We start from the raw sequence: 18,764 nt of genomic DNA, 5'->3' as shown, positions 1-18,764 counted from the left end.
CACACACAACCCTCCACCATAACTTTGAATCACAAAGCTTTTGGTTTTACACAATTTGAAGCTAAACTAAAACTTGACTTATTTAGGAATCACATAGTCAAATGTTTGCAAAAGTGAAGCATAACCGTATGCTTGCTTTCATGTTGCACTTAGAACCAAACAAGTCTCACTTGAACTTACATTATATAACAGTTCTACACCAAACAAGTCTCACTTGAACCTTACATTATATAACAGTTCTACACCAAACAAGTCTCACTTGAACCTTACATTATATAACAGTTCTACACCAAACAAGTCTCACTTGAACCTTACATTATATAACAGTTCTACACCAAACAAGTCTCACTTGAACCTTACATTATATAACAGTTCTACACCAAACAAGTCTCACTTGAAACTCACATTATATAACAGTTCTACACCAAACAAGTCTCACTTGAAACTCACATTATATAACAGTTCTACACCAAACAAGTCTCACTTGAAACTCACATTATATAACAGTTCTACACCAAACAAGTCTCACTTGAAACTCACATTATATAACAGTTCTACACCAAACAAGTCTCACTTGAAACTCACATTATATAACAGTTCTACACCAAACAAGTCTCACTTGAAACTCACATTATATAACAGTTCTACACCAAACAAGTCTCACTTGAAACTCACATTATATAACAGTTCTACACCAAACAAGTCTCACTTGAAACTCACATTATATAACAGTTCTACACCAAACAAGTCTAACTTGAAACTCACATTATATAACAGTTCTACACCAAACAAGTCTCACTTCTAACTTACCTAAGATGTAACAAAATTAAAAGTCTTCTTAGCCGCTATTCGTAATATTCTCTCCTTATGTCTATGAAATATGACAACAATATTGACTATCTTACGCCTTGTTAGTAAACCATTGTCCTACAATCAGTCAATGCATATTTCCACGTACCACAGCGTTAGAACTATTTCATAATACAAGTCATTGAAAGATCAGCATGCCCTATACAATAAATAGCTTATGCCAGATAAATACTCTAAACAACACATGCTAGATAAATACTCTAAATAACATATGCCAGATAACAGAGTGCTGCTACAGACTATGAAAATAAATTGAAAGATAAAGCTAAGAGAAATAGAACTTGTTTTACCAATTCCAAGAACAACTAGATCCACATGTTCAACATTTACATTCATTAGATTACATTCATTAGATTACATTCATTAGATTACATTCATTAGATTACATTCATTATGTTGTTTTCACCATAACTTAACTTTTTTTTTAAGCTTGACACTATTTGATACACTCAGTGTGTAGGCCTACAATAAGTTTACCTTCAGCACTATGTTTATTCTAGTAAACAAAGCGATGAAAGTTGCCATGATGTATATTGAGGATTCTTGCCACTAGTACAACTCATTGAAACGTAGAAGACACTGAGTTAAAACTACAAGCCCTGGAGATCAACAAGTTGTGTGTGTGTGTGTTTGTCAGAAAAAAAAGAGGGAGGGGGGGGGCGTACTCCACCACCTTAAAAAAAATCTAATGGCTTTTTATTTCTTCTTTTTCTTTTCTCCTGGTCAAACTATCTGCCAAACATTCTTTCAGACTGTTGACAGCACAACATAGACAATGTATGGTTTTATATCTAGCCTCCAATGTTTCAACAAACGGGAAAGCGCTAAATCAAACCTTTATTGACATGTCCGAGAGTTGAATGTTATTTACTTTTTACTTCTAGACATCAAACAAGCAAGACAACTCCTCTTTGATGAAGTTGAAAACCTTTGTAAGAGCGATTACTTTGTACTTCAAAACTAATGAATGATACATTTTAAATAAAAGGGAAAAAATTAACCCCGTCCCAATCCCTCCCCCCCCCCCCGTTTTAAGAGACTGGTTACCCCCAAGTACAAATCTACCCAGAGTATAGTGCATAAGTATTAAATCCATACATATACACTCATATTTGAGCTAGACGATCATTGAAAGTAATACAATAACAGAGTTCAACATTAGACTACATTTTATTTCATACATTTCACATATAGGCAAACAAATAAAATACTGCAAATCTGGAATTTTCTTCTTTTGATTATAAATTATAAATGCTTTTTTAAAAAATTATTTTCTTAAATAAACATGAACGATACCCGGAAAAAACAACAACAGTTTTAAAGTCCAAGAATCACGAGGACGTCATTGTACTTCGGAAATATCAATAATATCAAGTTAGGCTTGTACATTGTCATCGTATGCTAGGAAAATGTCTTGATTCAAATGTACAAGATCTAGAGTCTCTTTGATTCAAATGTATAAGATCTATATTCTCTTCGATTGAAATGTACAAGATCTATATTCTCTTGTATTGAAATGTAGGCTACAAGATCTTGATTCTCTTTGACTCAAATGTACTAGATCAACATTCTCTTTAATTCAAATGTACAAGATCTACATTCTTTTAAATAATTTCTCTACCTTGCTCTGCACAAAGCTTCGGTGATTGATTGAACCGTGACTATTCTGCTAGTTTGATGATTGATTCTACAATGACTATTCTGCTAGTTTGACTCATTGATTCTGCCATGACTATTATTCTAGTTTGACTGATTGATTCTGCCATGACTATTCTTCTAGTCTGACTGATTGATTCTGCCATGACTATTATTCTAGTCTGACTTATTGATTCTGACATGAATATTCTACTTGCTTGACTAATTGATTCTGACATGACTATTTTGCAAGCTTGAATAATTGATTAATTTAACAGTTCAATTTTTTAACATTGGTAATATTAGTAATGTCATTTTACTGATTAATATTCAAATATGGATAACTAATTAAAACAGTTTTTGTGCCCCTTTAAAAATAACACTAACTACTGTTGCATGACCACTGTTGTATGACTGCTGTTGTATGACTACTGTTGTATGACCACTGTTGTATGACTACTGTTGTATGACCACTGTTGTATGACTACCGTTGTATAACTGTGTTGAATGACTACTGATGTATGACTACCGTCGAATGACTACCGTCGAATGACTACCGTCGAATGACTACCGTTGTATGACTACTGTTGTATAACTACCGTTGAATGACTACAGTTGCATGAATACTGTTGTATGACTACCGTTGTATGACTACTGTTGTATGACTACTGTTGAATGACTACCGCTGAATGACTACTGTTGTATGACTAACGCTATATAACTACTGTTGAATGACTACCGCTGAATGACTACTGTTGTATGACTAACGCTATATAACTACTGTTGAATGACTACCGTTGTATGACTACTGTTGTATGACTACTGTTGTATGACTACCGTTGTATGACTACTGTTGTATGACTACCGTTGTATGACTACTGTTGTATGATTACCGTTGAATGACTACAGTTGCATGAATACTGTTGTATGACTACCGTTGTATGACTACTGTTGTATGACTACTGTTGAATGACTACCGCTGAATGACTACTGTTGTATGACTAACGCTATATAACTACTGCTGAATGACTACCGTTGTATGACTACCGTTGTATGACTACCGTTGTATGACTACTGTTGTATGACTACTGTTGTATGACTACTGTTGTATGACTACTGTTGAATGGCTACTACTGAATGGTTGCGTGTTACTACAATAAAGACATTTCACTTTATAGAACGAGAGTCTTTGCAACATAAACATGGTGCTAACCATTCATGTTAGGTGAACACTTTCTAACACTAACATACAAACAGAACACACATAGGAACTGATTTAGTACAAACACTTAATGTGTGTATAGTTTCAGTGTGTGCTTTACAGATTGTGCATGGTTGAAAATGATATTTACAAGAAGTAGGTTATATCTTCAAAATGCACTATTTGAAACAAACATAATCTTATGGATCTGGGAATGATTATATGATGAATAATAGCATGTAAAAGATAAGATGATAACATTCTTTATATTATAATCACTTAGTTTTATAATTCACTTGTTTAGCTTTATTCACAATAATTACACGTCTTAGACTTTTGATATCCACGACACATCCAGCTATTGGTGTCTACAGAGAGTTAACCTAAATCTGTAGGCTCATACAGCGGTCACTGCAATTGACAGAAAAGCTGGAAGTAGATGAGCTGTTGGTTTGATTATTATACGCCTGTCGTTTGCATTGGGAGTACCTGTATCTAGGACAACAGAGGATCATCTTGCTAAAAGCTCGTCTGAAGTCTTTCATGGATAATGCATAAATGATCGGATTCATACCAGAGTTGATATAGCCTAGCCAGGTGAAGACTGGAAATAATAGTTCGGGCCTGTAGACACAGTTGGAATGGCAGATCCCATACAGGACATTAGCACAGAAGAATGGCACCCAGCAGATGATGAATACACCCACAACAATGCCGAGTGTCTTGGCCGCCTTTTGTTCCTTCGCCAGTTTAGTCAATTTTTTACTAATGGCGAAGTGACGTATTTTCTTGGTGATAAATGTGGTGGAGCGTAGATGGTTTGGGTGTGCGTTGTGATGGTACATATGATGTCGACTGCCCAACGGACTGTCAGTGTCGCTGTCGCTCACACCCCGCTCAAAGCCAGACAACTCAGTACGTAAATGGTAGCCTCCGCGATGTATTCTCAATGTCATCACTTCTCCATTGTCTCCCCTTGGACAGTCGGCTGTTACTTTGCAGCCACTCTTAATCCCTTCAATTTGTGTCAGGGCTGCGCGATAGATTTTACAATAGACAAACATCATGATAATACATGGCACGTAGAAGGACACTACAGAGGAGATGATCAAGTAGGCGCTGTCCTCTGTGAATAAACACCTATGCTTGGGCAGGTCACTGGGGGTCACTGCCCGCCACCAAGCTATAGCAGGAAATGAAATCCCTGCAGAACAAAACCAAACCAATGCTATGAGAATACAAACTTTACTGTTGGACATTTTACTAGGGTAGGCTATCGGGTCAGTTATAGCCCAATAGCGGTCTAAGGAGATAACACATAAATTGAGAATGGAGGCTGTAGAGGCCAACACGTCCAGAGAACGCCACATATCACACCAGGCCTGACCATACAGCCACACAGATGTGGTCAATTCGTTGCTGATGCTGAAAGGCATGACCACTCCTCCTACCATGACGTCAGCGATGGCCAGGGAGACAATGAAATAGTTGGTCACCATACGCAGATAAACTTCTCTGTACACTGCAACTATAACCATCAAATTACCAACAACAACTATTAAACTAAATATGGCTAAAAGAACTCCAATAGCAGGATTTTTGAGTTTGTACAATGGTTCCTCTTGTGACCAGTTGCCTGTGACCAGATCAATAGCTGTGCTAGTAGCTTGATAAAAGAACTGGCCTTCATCGGTATCAATTTCGGATGTAAGGTTAGCTGTAATATTGAACACATCTGCGTCATCAGAGAAGATGAAAGAAATATTAATTGCCAAATTTTGCATGTACGTATTTTCTTCGAGTATGTACACAGAAAATGTATTTCTTTCATTGAAGATGTACGCTGCGTTCTGTACACATTGAAACTTTATTCACAAGTCAAACTTCTGTTTGAAAGAAGCTTTGGAATTAAAAGTAAGATGAATTCTTTTTTCTATGTAATGCTTTTTTTTTATCTTGACAGTTTTCAAAGTTCCACCATTACGTAACAGTCAATGCTATTCGTGAGTGACACACACACACAATAGAGTGTCTTGATTTGTTTCGTTCAAGAGAAATTCTCTGGGGAAGAGATGAGAGTAAAATTAGGAAGTTTTGACGAAATTAGAAAGAACACAAGAACAAGAGAGAAAGAACAAATGAGAGAAATAACTCTAGTTCTATTTCGATATCTACAGGTCAAATAGAGTCATTGTTTGTCTATTAGAAGCCTAACTGTGTCTAGTACGTAAAACTTCTTGGTGAAAGAACGGCGAGGTCGGGGCAGGAATGAGTGGGGCGTTTGACTATTGTTGGCTATGACTATTGGTGACGAATGCAGGCTGACAAAATCAAAGAGATTCTTTTCTAGGAATCTGGATGTCCGAATGACTTCTTCGCTTGTTACTGTGCTGCTGCTAGGCAAAGTGGTCGAATGACTTCTTCGCTTGTTACTGTGCTGCTGCTAGTGGTCGAATCGAAGGCTCGCTATAAAAATAGTTCGTTATTTTTTAAACTTATAACTAAAACGAAGTTCGTATAAAAATTCATTTTTAAAACAACATTTGAATCAGTATTATATTCAATGAGTTAGTTAATAAATGGAAAATATATTTTATAATGATCCATTGACACTTATACCATTGTGACCTTAGATGCTATTTTTTTGTACCAATGGGCGAATCAATGAATGAAGCTTGAGTTATTAATGAAGAAGTCCATGACCTTTTTAAAAAAAGTTACCTCCCCTGAAGTTTTTCATTGAAAAGTGGTGTAATTTTTTGAAAAATCTGCTTGCATATATATAATTTTTAAAAATTAGATGGTTCACTTTCGGAAAAGAAAAAAGTAGCCGTTACATTAGAACCTTGAATGATCTAAAATATCATGATGTCCGATTTTCGTTTTCTTTTCTTGTTTCTGAGATATAAATGGGACGGACGGAGAGACGAACAGACAGGCCACATTAAACTAATATCGTCTTTTCCCCTTTCGGGGGCCGCTAAAAATCAAGGTTCTAGGCTTCAGCGAATCACGATGGAATGGAGGCGGTCTAAGCAATCTGACAACTAGTGAGAACATTATATATTCTAGATCAAAATCACACACAGGGAGTAACACTTGTACTGTCAAGAGAGGCATCAAAGACTTTGTTAGGATGGGAGCCAGTTTCCTCGCGACTAATGTCAGCCAGGTTTAATGCACAGGAAATAACGATTATCCAGTGTTATGCACCCACAAATGCAGCACCAGAAGAAGAGAAGGAAGAATTTTATAAAGCTCTACACATTGTACTAGAACAAACACCTAAAAGGGATATCAAGCTTATTATGGTTGACTTGAATACAAAGGTATGTAAAAACAAAGCTGGTAAGGAGCTCTACTTGGGAAAACATGGTACAGACACATGCAATCAAAATAGGGACCTATTTGCCGATTTCTGCGTATTCAATGATCTTATCATAGGAGTTACCATCTTTCCACATAAAACTATACACAGGACAGCCTGGATTTCCCCGGATGGTAAAACGGAAAATCAAATTGATCATTTTGCAATCTCTCGGTTTTGGAGAAGTCTACTTGATGTTAGAGTGAGACAATGAGCAGATGCTAATTGCATCAAACGCAAAACCTTTTAGGATTTTTCAGACAGACCACACTACAAATTCAACACCCAGTTCTCCAAGAGCGAGAAAAACAAGTAATTCTTTAACTGTGATGTCAAAAAGAAATTTTATGTACTTGCTGGACTAGTGACAGATGAAACCCTTGAGCAACACTGCCTCACTCTCCAAGAGACATGGAAAAGCACTTGTACAGACGTCCTAGGCAGGAAAACGAAACAACACAAGCAATGGCTGTCTGCGGAGACATGGGCCAAAATCCAGGAACGGAAAGAGCTAAAAGAAAAGATCGACCATTGCCAGAGTAAAGAGCAAAAAGCTAATCCTAGAACCCAGTATGGAGTATTAAACAAGTCTGTTAGAAAGAATGCAAGAGAGGAAAAAAAAAGGCTCTTCATAAAATGACAGTCGAAGCAGAAAAGGCAGCTGAGCAAAGGTTATACGAAATAACAAGAACCCTTATCAGGAATAAATACCAACACCAACAAGCCAGTGAAAGACAAACAAGGAAAGATCATCACCGGTGATGTTGGACAGAAGGATAGATGGGCCGAAAACGTTCAGGAAATTTTGAACCGACATCCTCCAGAATAGATTCGGACATACCTCCAGCAACAGAAATAATGGAAGTTAACTTAGGTCCTCTACAAAAGGGAAGATTATCAAGGCCATCAAGGATGCAAAATGTGGAAAGGTGCCAGGCTCAGGTGGTATACCAGTGGAAGCACTTAAAGCAGATATTAAAACATCAGATGAAATGCAACATCCACTGCTATGCAAGATTTGGGAACAAGAACAGGTCCCTAAAATCTGGAGTCTGGGTTATCTAATCGTTTCCTAAAAAAGGTGACCTCGCTCAAAGCAACAACTGGCGAGGAATCATGTTACTGTCAACCCTCAACAAGGTCTTAATTAGAATAGTACTGGAACACCTAAAAGACAAAAGACCATAACAGCAATTACGGAATTCCAACAAAATACACCAATAGTTATACGATGACTCATCATGCCAAGTAATACACAATGATAAGCTGACCAACCCTTTTCAAGTAAAAACAGGAGTAAGACAGGGATGTATGCTTTCGCCCTTGATATTTTTGCTGGTGATCGATTGGGTCATGAGACAGACAGTCTTAGATAATAAAAGCGACATACAATGGACCCTAACACAACATCCAGAGGACCTGGTTTTCGCCGATGACATCTGCCTCCTCTGCCATACACAACAAAATGCTCAGACCAAACTGACCAGACTCTCAGAAATCGACTGGACTTGTAATCAACCAAAAGAAAACAGAAGTTAGGAGGATCAGCAACAGACAAGAGAACTCATTCATGCTACAGGGAGAGAACATCCTGGATATGGACCATTTGACTTATCTGGGAAGCATGTTCTTAGCATATTTCCTGGAGCTGGCTTGCCGCAAAGATCACGTCCATGATTCCACGCTCCTGAAGCAGTATATATAAATATATAAAGCAGGTTTTTCCACATCAAAAGTCTTTGTAGGAGAAATTACGTTGCGCTAGTTAAAAAAATTAACAAAAATGGGAGAGAGAGAGAGAGAGAGAGAGAGAAGGAAAGAGAAAGAGGGTGGGCCGTGAAATTTCATTGTAACAGATACACTAATTCACGTGCTAAAGTTTTGTAAGCGGATCGTTAAAATGTGGCCCGTTTATAGAAAATAAACAAAATAAAGGCTGTCCATCCTTAATAAACAATAGAAATCATGGGAACACATCATCGGGCGTTGTCGGTTTGTAATTATATATATATATATATATATGCAAGGGTCATGGCTTATTCACTCACCTATCACAAGTATTATAGTGGACAAGAAAATACGAAAATTTAACTTGTTACTTTCCTTGCGTCTCTAACAACTAAGCTAGTTTCATGGTTGAAATTGAAGCATATACATTTATCAAAAAACTTTTTTTATCGGAATTTCGACCTAATATGTCATTTAAATCCGACATACCACATAAATTTACACTTCCCTTTTTAATTAAAAAAAACAGTAATAAAACTTTGAGAGTTAGGGTGGACGTAAAAAAATATAATCTTTGGGTGAAAGTTACGACCCAGAATAATCACTGAAAGAGTGTTCTGACCAGAAAGCAACATAGAGCTTATGAAAGAATTGAATATTGAAGAAAAGTCACGTGATTGTATGCATGATTATTTTTTAGAGGTAGTTGGGGGGGGTGAGTGAGAAAATAAATACTACTATTCTCATGCCAAACATTTGTGTGGGAGGTCGTTCTAATTTAATATAAAATTGGTAATAATTCTGTTAGGAAGCAATAAAATAGGGCTGGGGTAGAGTCTGACAAAAGTGATTCACAGGATAGAAATGAGTGCGTTTGGGAGGATGTTTAAGAGGGCGTTTTAAAACCGACCATTCCAATTAAACGTAAAGTATTACCAAAACCTCTTTTGGCTACGCTCATGGAGCTTAGTCATTGTAGCTTTACTTTTCTTTTTATTGGAAGGGAGTTTTAACCTCAACCCCCCCCCATTTGGCTACGCTCATGGAGTTTAGTCATTGTAGCTTTACTTTTCTTTTTATTGGAAGGGAGTTTTAACCTCAACCCCCCCCCTCTTGGCTACTCTCAGGGCATTCGTAGACAATAGTTTTCATTTTATGGAGCGTGGTGGCTTGGCTTCAGAACCTAGGGTCCTGGGTTCGAATCTCGGTAAAGACTGGGATTTTGAATTTCGGGATTTTTAGAGCGCCTCTGAATCCACCCAACTCTAATAAGTACCTGACTTTAGTTGGGGAAAGTAAAGGCCATTCGTTGTTGGGATGGCCACATGGCACCCTGCTCATTAATCGTTGGCCATAGAAACAGATGACCTTAAAAGCATCTACCCCATAGAGCGCAAGGTCTGAGAGGGGAAACTGTATTGTACTGTATTAAATTTCATTAAATTTATAGGAGGGGGTTTTAACATCAATTCTCCCTTGGCTACGCTCACGAATGTAGTGATTGTAGCTTTGCTTTTTTTTAATAGGAAGTGTGATTTTAACGCTCATGGTCGCTGGTGATCAGTTCTTTTTCAATTTGTATTGAAAAAAAAAAAAGTAGTTCAAACCAAAACCACTTTTTGGTGACAGTGAATATGTTTGTATTCAAACTCAAAACCACTTTTTGGTGACAGTGAATATGTTTGTATTCAAACTCAAAACCACTTTTTGGTGACAGTGAATATGTTTGTATTCAAACTCAAAACCACTTTTTGGTGACAGTGAATATGTTAGTATTGAAACTCAAAAACACTTTTTGGTGACAGTGAATATGTTTGTATTGAAACTCAAAAACACTTTTTGGTGACAGTGAATATGTTTGTATTGAAACTCAAAAACACTTTTTGGTGACAGTGAATATGTTTGTATTCAAACTCAAAACCACTTTTTGGTGACAGTGAAATTAGAGTCTGTAGTTTTATGGGTGTTTTGTTTTTACTCCTTCTCCCCCCCCCCCCCTTGGCTGCCCTCGTAGAATTAGGTGTTTGAAGTTTGTTTTCCTTATTGAAGAATAGAGTTTTAAACTCAAAACCTCCTGCAGGGGGTTAGACTCAAAACCCTCTAGAGGGGGGGGGGAATTTAGCCCCCCCCCAACTACGCTCCTGAAATTTGGTGACTGTAGTTTGCCTTTGTTTTATCATTGAAGAGGAGGTTTTCAATCTCAAAACCCCTTTGGCAACACTAGTGCAAGTGATAGTTTAACATTAAAATATCATCTCCAATAAAAAAGTTAAAGCGATATTTCATCCAGCTTCCCCTGCGGGACATGGAATTTCATTGCGGGGGGTGGGGATAAACCACGCCCCCCCCCCACGGCTACGTCCATGTAGTATTTAATATTCTAGTTTGGTGATATGCAATAGTCTAGACTGAATTCTACAGAAGTCTACTACGTCGACTACTTTATTGAATTCTTTTTCTGAAATAGAAGCGGGAATTTCCATTGATGTGTGTTCAGGATATCAATCTTCAGACCAAATTTAATGTTAAGATTATTATATTTTATAAAATTATAACGGTCAAACCAGTTTTCCCAGAGGGGCCAATTACCAAGTATTGTTTTTCTCAACATATACAGAAACTGTCCAATTTCTAGGAAAATCATTAGAGTCGTTTTCGAGATCCGTGTCCTCCCACATGAAGAATTTGCAAGCTAATAAGAGGAATCGTGAATGACCCAAAATGCCATTAATGCAATGAAAATTAGAAGAGAAAAAGAGAAGACTGAACTAGAAATCTCTTGCTATCTCCCTTGATTTCAAGATTACTCGATCTTATTTTCCCTCGGTTATTCTAAGAGATTTTCAACAAAACTTCTCAAAAAGTAGCAACTAATCTTCAGGTGATCCAGCAATCGTGTTATGTATTGTATGGAGCGTTGAGTCTCTGGAAGTAATTAGAAAATTGTTTAAGCTTGTCTTGGAAATAAAGCGCCGGTTAAAGCAAAGTGATTCAGTAGCAAATTGAAACAGAAAGAAGATTAAGAAAGAGATTTAAGAGCGAGAGAAAGAAGGAAAGAAAAAATAGAGAGAATGAGAGATGAATGAAAGAAAGTCGTTTGTGTATGCAAAAAAAAAAAAAAAAAAAAATCAAAGGCAGAAAGAAGAAAGAGAGAGAATGTAATGACAGAAGTTCATAAGATCGTAATAGAAAAATAGAGCAATAGAGGAAAATAGAGCAACAGAGGAAAATAGAGCAATAGAGAAAAATAGAGGAATAGAGGAAAATAGAGGAATAGAGGAAAATAGAGGAATAGAGGAAAATAGAGGGATAGAGAAAAATCTTCTAGATACTACTTGAAAGAGAGTGATTAGGAAACTATCAAAGGGAGAGTAACCTACAAGAGATCACATTTTCTTGATTGTTTGTGTTTGTTTAGATGTAGTGTGGTGTTTACATTGAGTTTGTGTTTGTTTAGATGTAGTGTGGTGTTTACATTGAGTTTGTGTTTGTTTAGATGTAGTGTGGTGTTTACATTGAGTTTGTGTTTGTTTAGATGTAGTGTTGTGTTTACATTGAGTTTGTGTTTGTTTAGATGTAGTGTGGTGTTTACATTGAGTTTGTGTTTGTTTAGATGTAGTGTGGTGTTTACATTGAGTTTGTGTTTGTTTAGATGTAGTGTGGTGTTTACATTGAGTTTGTGTTTGTTTAGATGTAGTGTGGTGTTTACATTGAGTTTGTGTTTGTTTAGATGTAGTGTGGTGTTTACATTGAGTTTGTGTTTGTTTAGATGTAGTGTGTTGTTTACATTGAGTTTGTGTTTGTTTAGATGTAGTGTGGTGTTTACATTGAGTTTGTGTTTGTTTAGATGTAGTGTGGTGTTTACATTGAGTTTGTGTTTGTTTAGATGTAGTGTGGTGTTTACATTGAGTTTGTGTTTGTTTAGATGTAGTGTGGTGTTTACATTGAGTTTGTGTTTGTTTAGATGTAGTGTGGTGTTTACATTGAGTTTGTGTTTGTTTAGATGTAGTGTGTTGTTTACATTGAGTTTGTGTTTGTTTAGATGTAGTGTGGTGTTTACATTGAGTTTGTGTTTGTTTAGATGTAGTGTGGTGTTTACATTGAGTTTGTGTTTGTTTAGATGTAGTGTGGTGTTTACATTGAGTTTGTGTTTGTTTAGATGTAGTGTGGTGTTTACATTGAGTTTGTGTTTGTTTAGATGTAGTGTGGTGTTTACATTGAGTTTGTGTTTGTTTAGATGTAGTGTGGTGTTTACATTGAGTTTGTGTTTGTTTAGATGTAGTGTGGTGTTTACATTGAGTTTGTGTTTGTTTAGATGTAGTGTGGTGTTTACATTGAGTTTGTGTTTGTTTAGATGTAGTGTGGTGTTTACATGTAGTTTGTGTTTGTTTAGATGTAGTGTGGTGTTTACATTGAGTTTGTGTTTGTTTAGATGTAGTGTGGTGTTTACATTGAGTTTGTGTTTGTTTAGATGTAGTGTGGTGTTTACATTGAAATTGTGTTTGTTTAGATGTAGTGTGGTGTTTACATTGAGTTTGTGTTTGTTTAGATGTAGTGTGGTGTTTACATTGAGTTTGTGTTTGTTTAGATGTAGTGTGGTGTTTACATTGAGTTTGTGTTTGTTTAGATGTAGTGTGGTGTTTACATTGAGTTTGTGTTTTTTTAGATGTAGTGTGGTGTTTACATTGAGTTTGTGTTTTTTTAGATGTGGTGTGGTGTTTTGGGCAAGAAGGGTTTACCTAGGAGAGGGAGTACACTGTATTCAGACTTGTGCTGCTTTGCAGCTTCACCCAAACATGGGAAAGGCTTTGGGAGGCAACCCTGAGAAAAAAATCAGGAGCCTGCGACCCTTTGTTTGTTTAGATGTGGTGTGATGTTAACATTTCGTTTGGTATTTGTTTAGATGTAGTGTGATGTTAACATTTCGTTTGGTATTTGTTTAGATGTAGTGTGATGTTAACATTTCGTTTGGTATTTGTTTAGATGTAGTGTGATGTTAACATTTCGTTTGGTATTTGTTTGGATGTAGTGTGATGTTTGCATTAATTTTGGTGTTTAAAATTAGTCTGGTGTTGATTTTATTTTCGGTATTATACTGCGTTCATTTTATAACAATAGTTAAAACATTAAGACCATTAAATTGAGATCAATTATTTTCCAAAAAAAAAACAACACATAACATCAAAATATAAAAATACTTAAAAAAACAACAACGAAACGTATCTAACGAACAAAAAATCTCAGTAATATAGAATTTATTTCCTTTTTTTATATTAAACAAAATAATTACTAATAATTAATTGTCTAATTGGTTAATTTTTATAATTAACTCATGTTTTGTAAGGTACAATAAATAATTGTATAAAGTTTCAACTTGATCCCAGATTGGTTGTGGGAGAAATAAAGTGGTCAATGGGCTAGGTTACTGAACGTAAACATTATATATATATGTCAGGAGCGAATAGCCCAAATTGTTAGTCAAAGAAATTACAAAAGCATAAAAGAAGTTACGAAAGTTATATACTATAAAACCACAAACCTATATATACTACAATAAACATAGGTATTCTTTCTCTATTTACGATTTATTTAGGTAGGTGCTGTTTTACTATTACACACTAAGTATCAGAATTTAGAAAAACCCAGGTTCGTTTCTATTGTATTCGCATCTCTATATTAGTATATTTAGATCTATATATTAAAATGTAATACAATAGATATAGCCTGTATGAATGCTTTGGTAATATTATAGATCTAGAGCTACATATTATAGATGAGATTAGTAGATTTATGTTAATAAATTAAGTGGAATAGATCTATTGTTCTAGAATTTTAGAATCTACATATTTATTTAATTTTTTTTTTTTGGCACCTCTCAGCAGACACACTTATAAAAGCCGTCAAGTCGCAACAGTTTCTGATTATACGCCATTCACGGTTCACCGTAAGTGTAGTGAAACATTCAAATAAATAGTAAACACTGCCATCATCTTTAATCTTCGGAATCAGTGACATTGTCATTAAGTAAATCTAGATCTACATTTCAGATCGATTCTATCTTGAGACTAAATTGTCACTTCTAGATCTAGCTCTACCTGACTAAAGTTTTTTAATTATTAGATCTAATAGGCCCAAACCTACTATTTAAATTATATAGCATCTAGATCTAGAAAAAAAATGTTATAGCTAGTCAAGATCAGACTCAGTAGATCTACTAGCTATACAATATTGAATATAATTCTACTTATAGATCTACCTTTAAACGCCAAGACCTACTATACCAATATAGGCCTAGTATACTAGAATTGAACCTAGTCTAAAAAAAAAAGTAAATCTAAGACTCTAGATCTAGACTGCCTAGAGTTACAGTCTATAGTAAATTCTAATTACCTTAGATTATATTTTTATAATCTAGATATATATTCTAGTAGTAGATCTATACTGATTCTACAGTCTATAGTTACAATAGTAACGACACGGGTTCGAATCCTGGTGAAGACTGGGATTTTCTCATTCGGAATTCTTAGGCGCCTCTGAGTCCACCCAGCTCCAATGGGTACCTGATATTAGTTGGGGAAAAGTAAAGGCGGTTGGTCGTTGTGCTGGCTACATGTCACCCTCGCTAACCGTAGGCCACAAAAACAGATCATCTGCCCTAGAGACCACAAGGTCTGAAAGGGGAACTAGTTAGGCCAGGTTCACATCTAACTTTGCATTCACTTGCACCTATCCTTTGATCAGCTGTACCGTTGGGGCACTACACAAGATCTGTCAACCTTCTTTCTCCATTCTTATCTGTCATTTGTCTTTGATATAATTTCATATGGATGTTCTTTCTGAAAATATTGAAGCCTGCCTGGGTGGATCACTTCTGGGGCCGATTTTGAGTTTTTGTTTCCACACAAACTGTCTTTGTAATCTTGTTATTTCTACAATTATTTTTGTGTGAGAAATTGTGTATCGGAAAATGTCGGGTACTTGAAATAAGCTGTCTTAAAAAAAATTACACAGCTCTTGGGTAAAAGACTCATCAAATAAAGTACTGTAAATGAGTAGTTTCAGACGCTTGTTTCAGGTCTCTTTTCTTTCTATAACCTCTATCGGGTTTAAACCCAACTACCCGTATTTTTGTGCAGAATATTTCTTTTTCAGGTACACACCTAATAATGTTAGTTTAATTTGAAATGAGAACTGAAAAATGCAATAAAAGGTAATTTCGGCCTTATGTATTAATTCTAGTTTTAATCTAAGAAACGAAACGCGTCCGCGCAATATCGATCATTATCTTAGGAAACAAAACGACACATACCGGTATTTACCCATATATGTTAATACTTAAGGGTTAATTTCCCTTTTTGGTATCCTAAATATAATTAATTTCCAGCAATTAATTGACTAATAGGCTAATTTGTTTTATTGATTCATTTTTGGTTAGGTACAATAAATAATTGTGCAAAGTTTCAACTTGATCCCAGAGAGTCAGTTGATAGAAGCTTTGTAGGAGACTTTCATCCGAGAGAGTCAGTTGATAGAAGCTTTGTAGGAGACTTTCATCCGAGAGAGTCAGTTGATAGAAGCTTTGTAGGAGACTTTCATCCGAGAGAGTCAGTTGATAGAAGCTTTGTAGGAGACTTTCATCCGAGAGAGTCAGTTGATAGAAGCTTTGTATTAGACTTTCATCCGAGAGAGTCAGTTGATAGAAGCTTTGTAGGAGACTTTCATCCGAGAGAGTCAGTTGATAGAAGCTTTGTATCAGAGCTTAGGTTTTTGTTTGTATCAGAGCTTAGGTTTTTGTTTGTACCAGAGCTTAGGTTTTTGTTTGTATCAGAGCTTAGGTTTTGTTTGTATCAGAGCTTAGGTTTTTGTTTGTATCAGAGCTTAGGTTTTTGTTTGTATCAGAGCTTAGGTTTTTGTTTGTATCAGAGCTTAGGTTTTTGTTTGTATCAGAGCTTAGGTTTTTGTTTGTATCAGAGCTTAGGTTTTGTTTGTATCAGAGCTTAGGTTTTTGTTTGTATCAGAGCTTAGGTTTTTCTTTGTATCAGAGCTTAGGTTTTTGTTTGTATCAGAGCTTAGGTTTTTGTTAGTATCAGAGCTTAGATTTAACATGATGAAATGCTTTCTAAGTAAAAGTCTTGATAGTCAAGTAAGTTTTTTCTGTGTCCAAGTAAACATATAGTGTGTTGAACATTGTCAAATTTCAGTGTGTTTAAACAGCTAGTCTGTGCATCTAGTGTGTTGAACATTGTCAAACGTCAGTGTGTTTAAACAGCTAGTCTGTGCATCTAGTGTGTTGATCATTGTCAAACGTCAGTGTGTTTAAACAGCTAGTCTGTGCATCTAGTGTGTTAAACATTGTCAAACGTCAGTGTGTTTAAACAGTTAGTCTGTGTATCTAGTGTGTTGAATACAAATCAAAGTTCAGTGTGTTTAAAGAACAACAGCTCTGTGCTATGAGAGTTCCCAGTGTTTATCATAGGAGGTAAAACCCAATGAGATCCGCCACTGATCTGATGAGTCATGAACTGTTGCCCTCATTCCTAGAGAGTAGAAATAACACGTGGAGAAACAATTACCTTCGAAAACTGAAGAATCATCGATCAGCCCGATGCCGCCTCCTTAAAATATAGCTGACCTTTGAACTATTGACATCAGATTCTGCTTTCAATTAGTTTTTTTCTTCTTCTTCTCTCTCTCTCTCTCTCTCTCTCTTTCTATCTTATCTTATCTATCTATCTATCTATCTAAAAATCTATCTACCTAAAACATCCATCTATCCAATCATCTATCTATCCAATCATCCATCTATCCAATCATCTATCTATCCAATCATCCATCTATCCAATCATCTATCTATCCAATCATCCATCTATCCAATCATCTATCTATCCAATCATCCATCTATCCAATCATCCATCTATCCAAACATCCATCTATCCACCCACCAGATTTACCACGACCTATTATGTTTGACAAAATATTTATTTGTTGAGTGATGACTTCTGTACTGACATAATATTTGTTTGTTGAGTGATGACTTCTGTACTGACATAATATTTGTTTGAATTGCTGCCAACTCATTAAAAGGAAAAAAAAAATTTCAGCCATGAAATTTAATTTCTAAATGTCCTATTTTAGTTATTAATAAAAGACCATGCCAAAGTATTGTTTGTTTTACTATGTGCACACGCCATGCAGGCTTCATAAAACAACAGGGTTTATTATTCAGAACTGAAACGTTGACACAATATGCAACACAAGACAATGGTGGCCTAGTTTCTTAGTTTTGAGCAACTTACAGACAGACAGCGCTAAAACAGTAGCAACTACAATAACACGCTACTCACGTTATTCTACAGACAGCCACTGCGGTGATAATTCTAATATTTTGTTATTAATCAAATCCCAGAAAAAAAAACACAAGTCAGAACTTCTTGGAACCTGGAGGCTGGAATCTGGACACGAATCTCAAAAACGACTCGAGCGATTGTTCTAGAAATTGAATAGTTGTTGTATATCGCTGGGAAAAGAAATGTTCCATTGAGTTTGAATTCACATTTATTAAGAGAAGAGACTCGCTCGATAGCTTGTATATAAAGGGAGTTTATTGTCTTGTGATAGATAGCTTGTATATAAAGGGAGTTTATTGTCTTGTGATAGATAGCTTGTATATAAAGGGAGTTTATTGTCTTTTGATAGATAGCTTGTATATAAAGGGAGTTTATTGTCTTTTGATAGATAGCTTGTATATAAAGGGAGTTTATTGTCTTTTGATAGATAGCTTGTATATAAAGGGAGTTTATTGTCTTTTGATAGATAGCTTGTATATAAAGGGAGAGTATTGTCTTGTGATAGATAGCTTGTATATAAAGGGAGTTTATTGTCTTGTGATAGATAGCTTGTATATAAAGGGAGAGTATTGTCTTTTGATAGATAGCTTGTATATAAAGGGAGAGTATTGTCTTG

General features: G+C 35.8%; 1 protein-coding gene across 1 annotated transcript in view; it reads right to left on the bottom strand.

Annotated features, from left to right (window-relative positions):
• Positions 1–1,922: 1,922 nt before the first annotated feature.
• LOC106052829 (dopamine receptor 2-like) overlaps positions 1,923–18,764 on the bottom strand; it is a 32,125-nt gene continuing 15,283 nt past the window's right edge. Inside the window, exon 3 of the mRNA XM_056041153.1 lies at positions 1,923–5,767. Within this exon, the coding sequence (XP_055897128.1) occupies positions 4,090–5,490 (1,401 nt within the window). The 5' untranslated portion in view covers positions 5,491–5,767 and the 3' untranslated portion in view covers positions 1,923–4,089. The remainder of the gene's footprint in view (positions 5,768–18,764) is intronic.

Source organism: Biomphalaria glabrata, chromosome 1, assembly GCF_947242115.1.
Source record: "Biomphalaria glabrata chromosome 1, xgBioGlab47.1, whole genome shotgun sequence".
In the NCBI taxonomy this organism is placed as follows: domain Eukaryota; kingdom Metazoa; phylum Mollusca; class Gastropoda; family Planorbidae; genus Biomphalaria; species Biomphalaria glabrata.
This window is presented reverse-complemented; position numbering and strand designations above follow the sequence as displayed.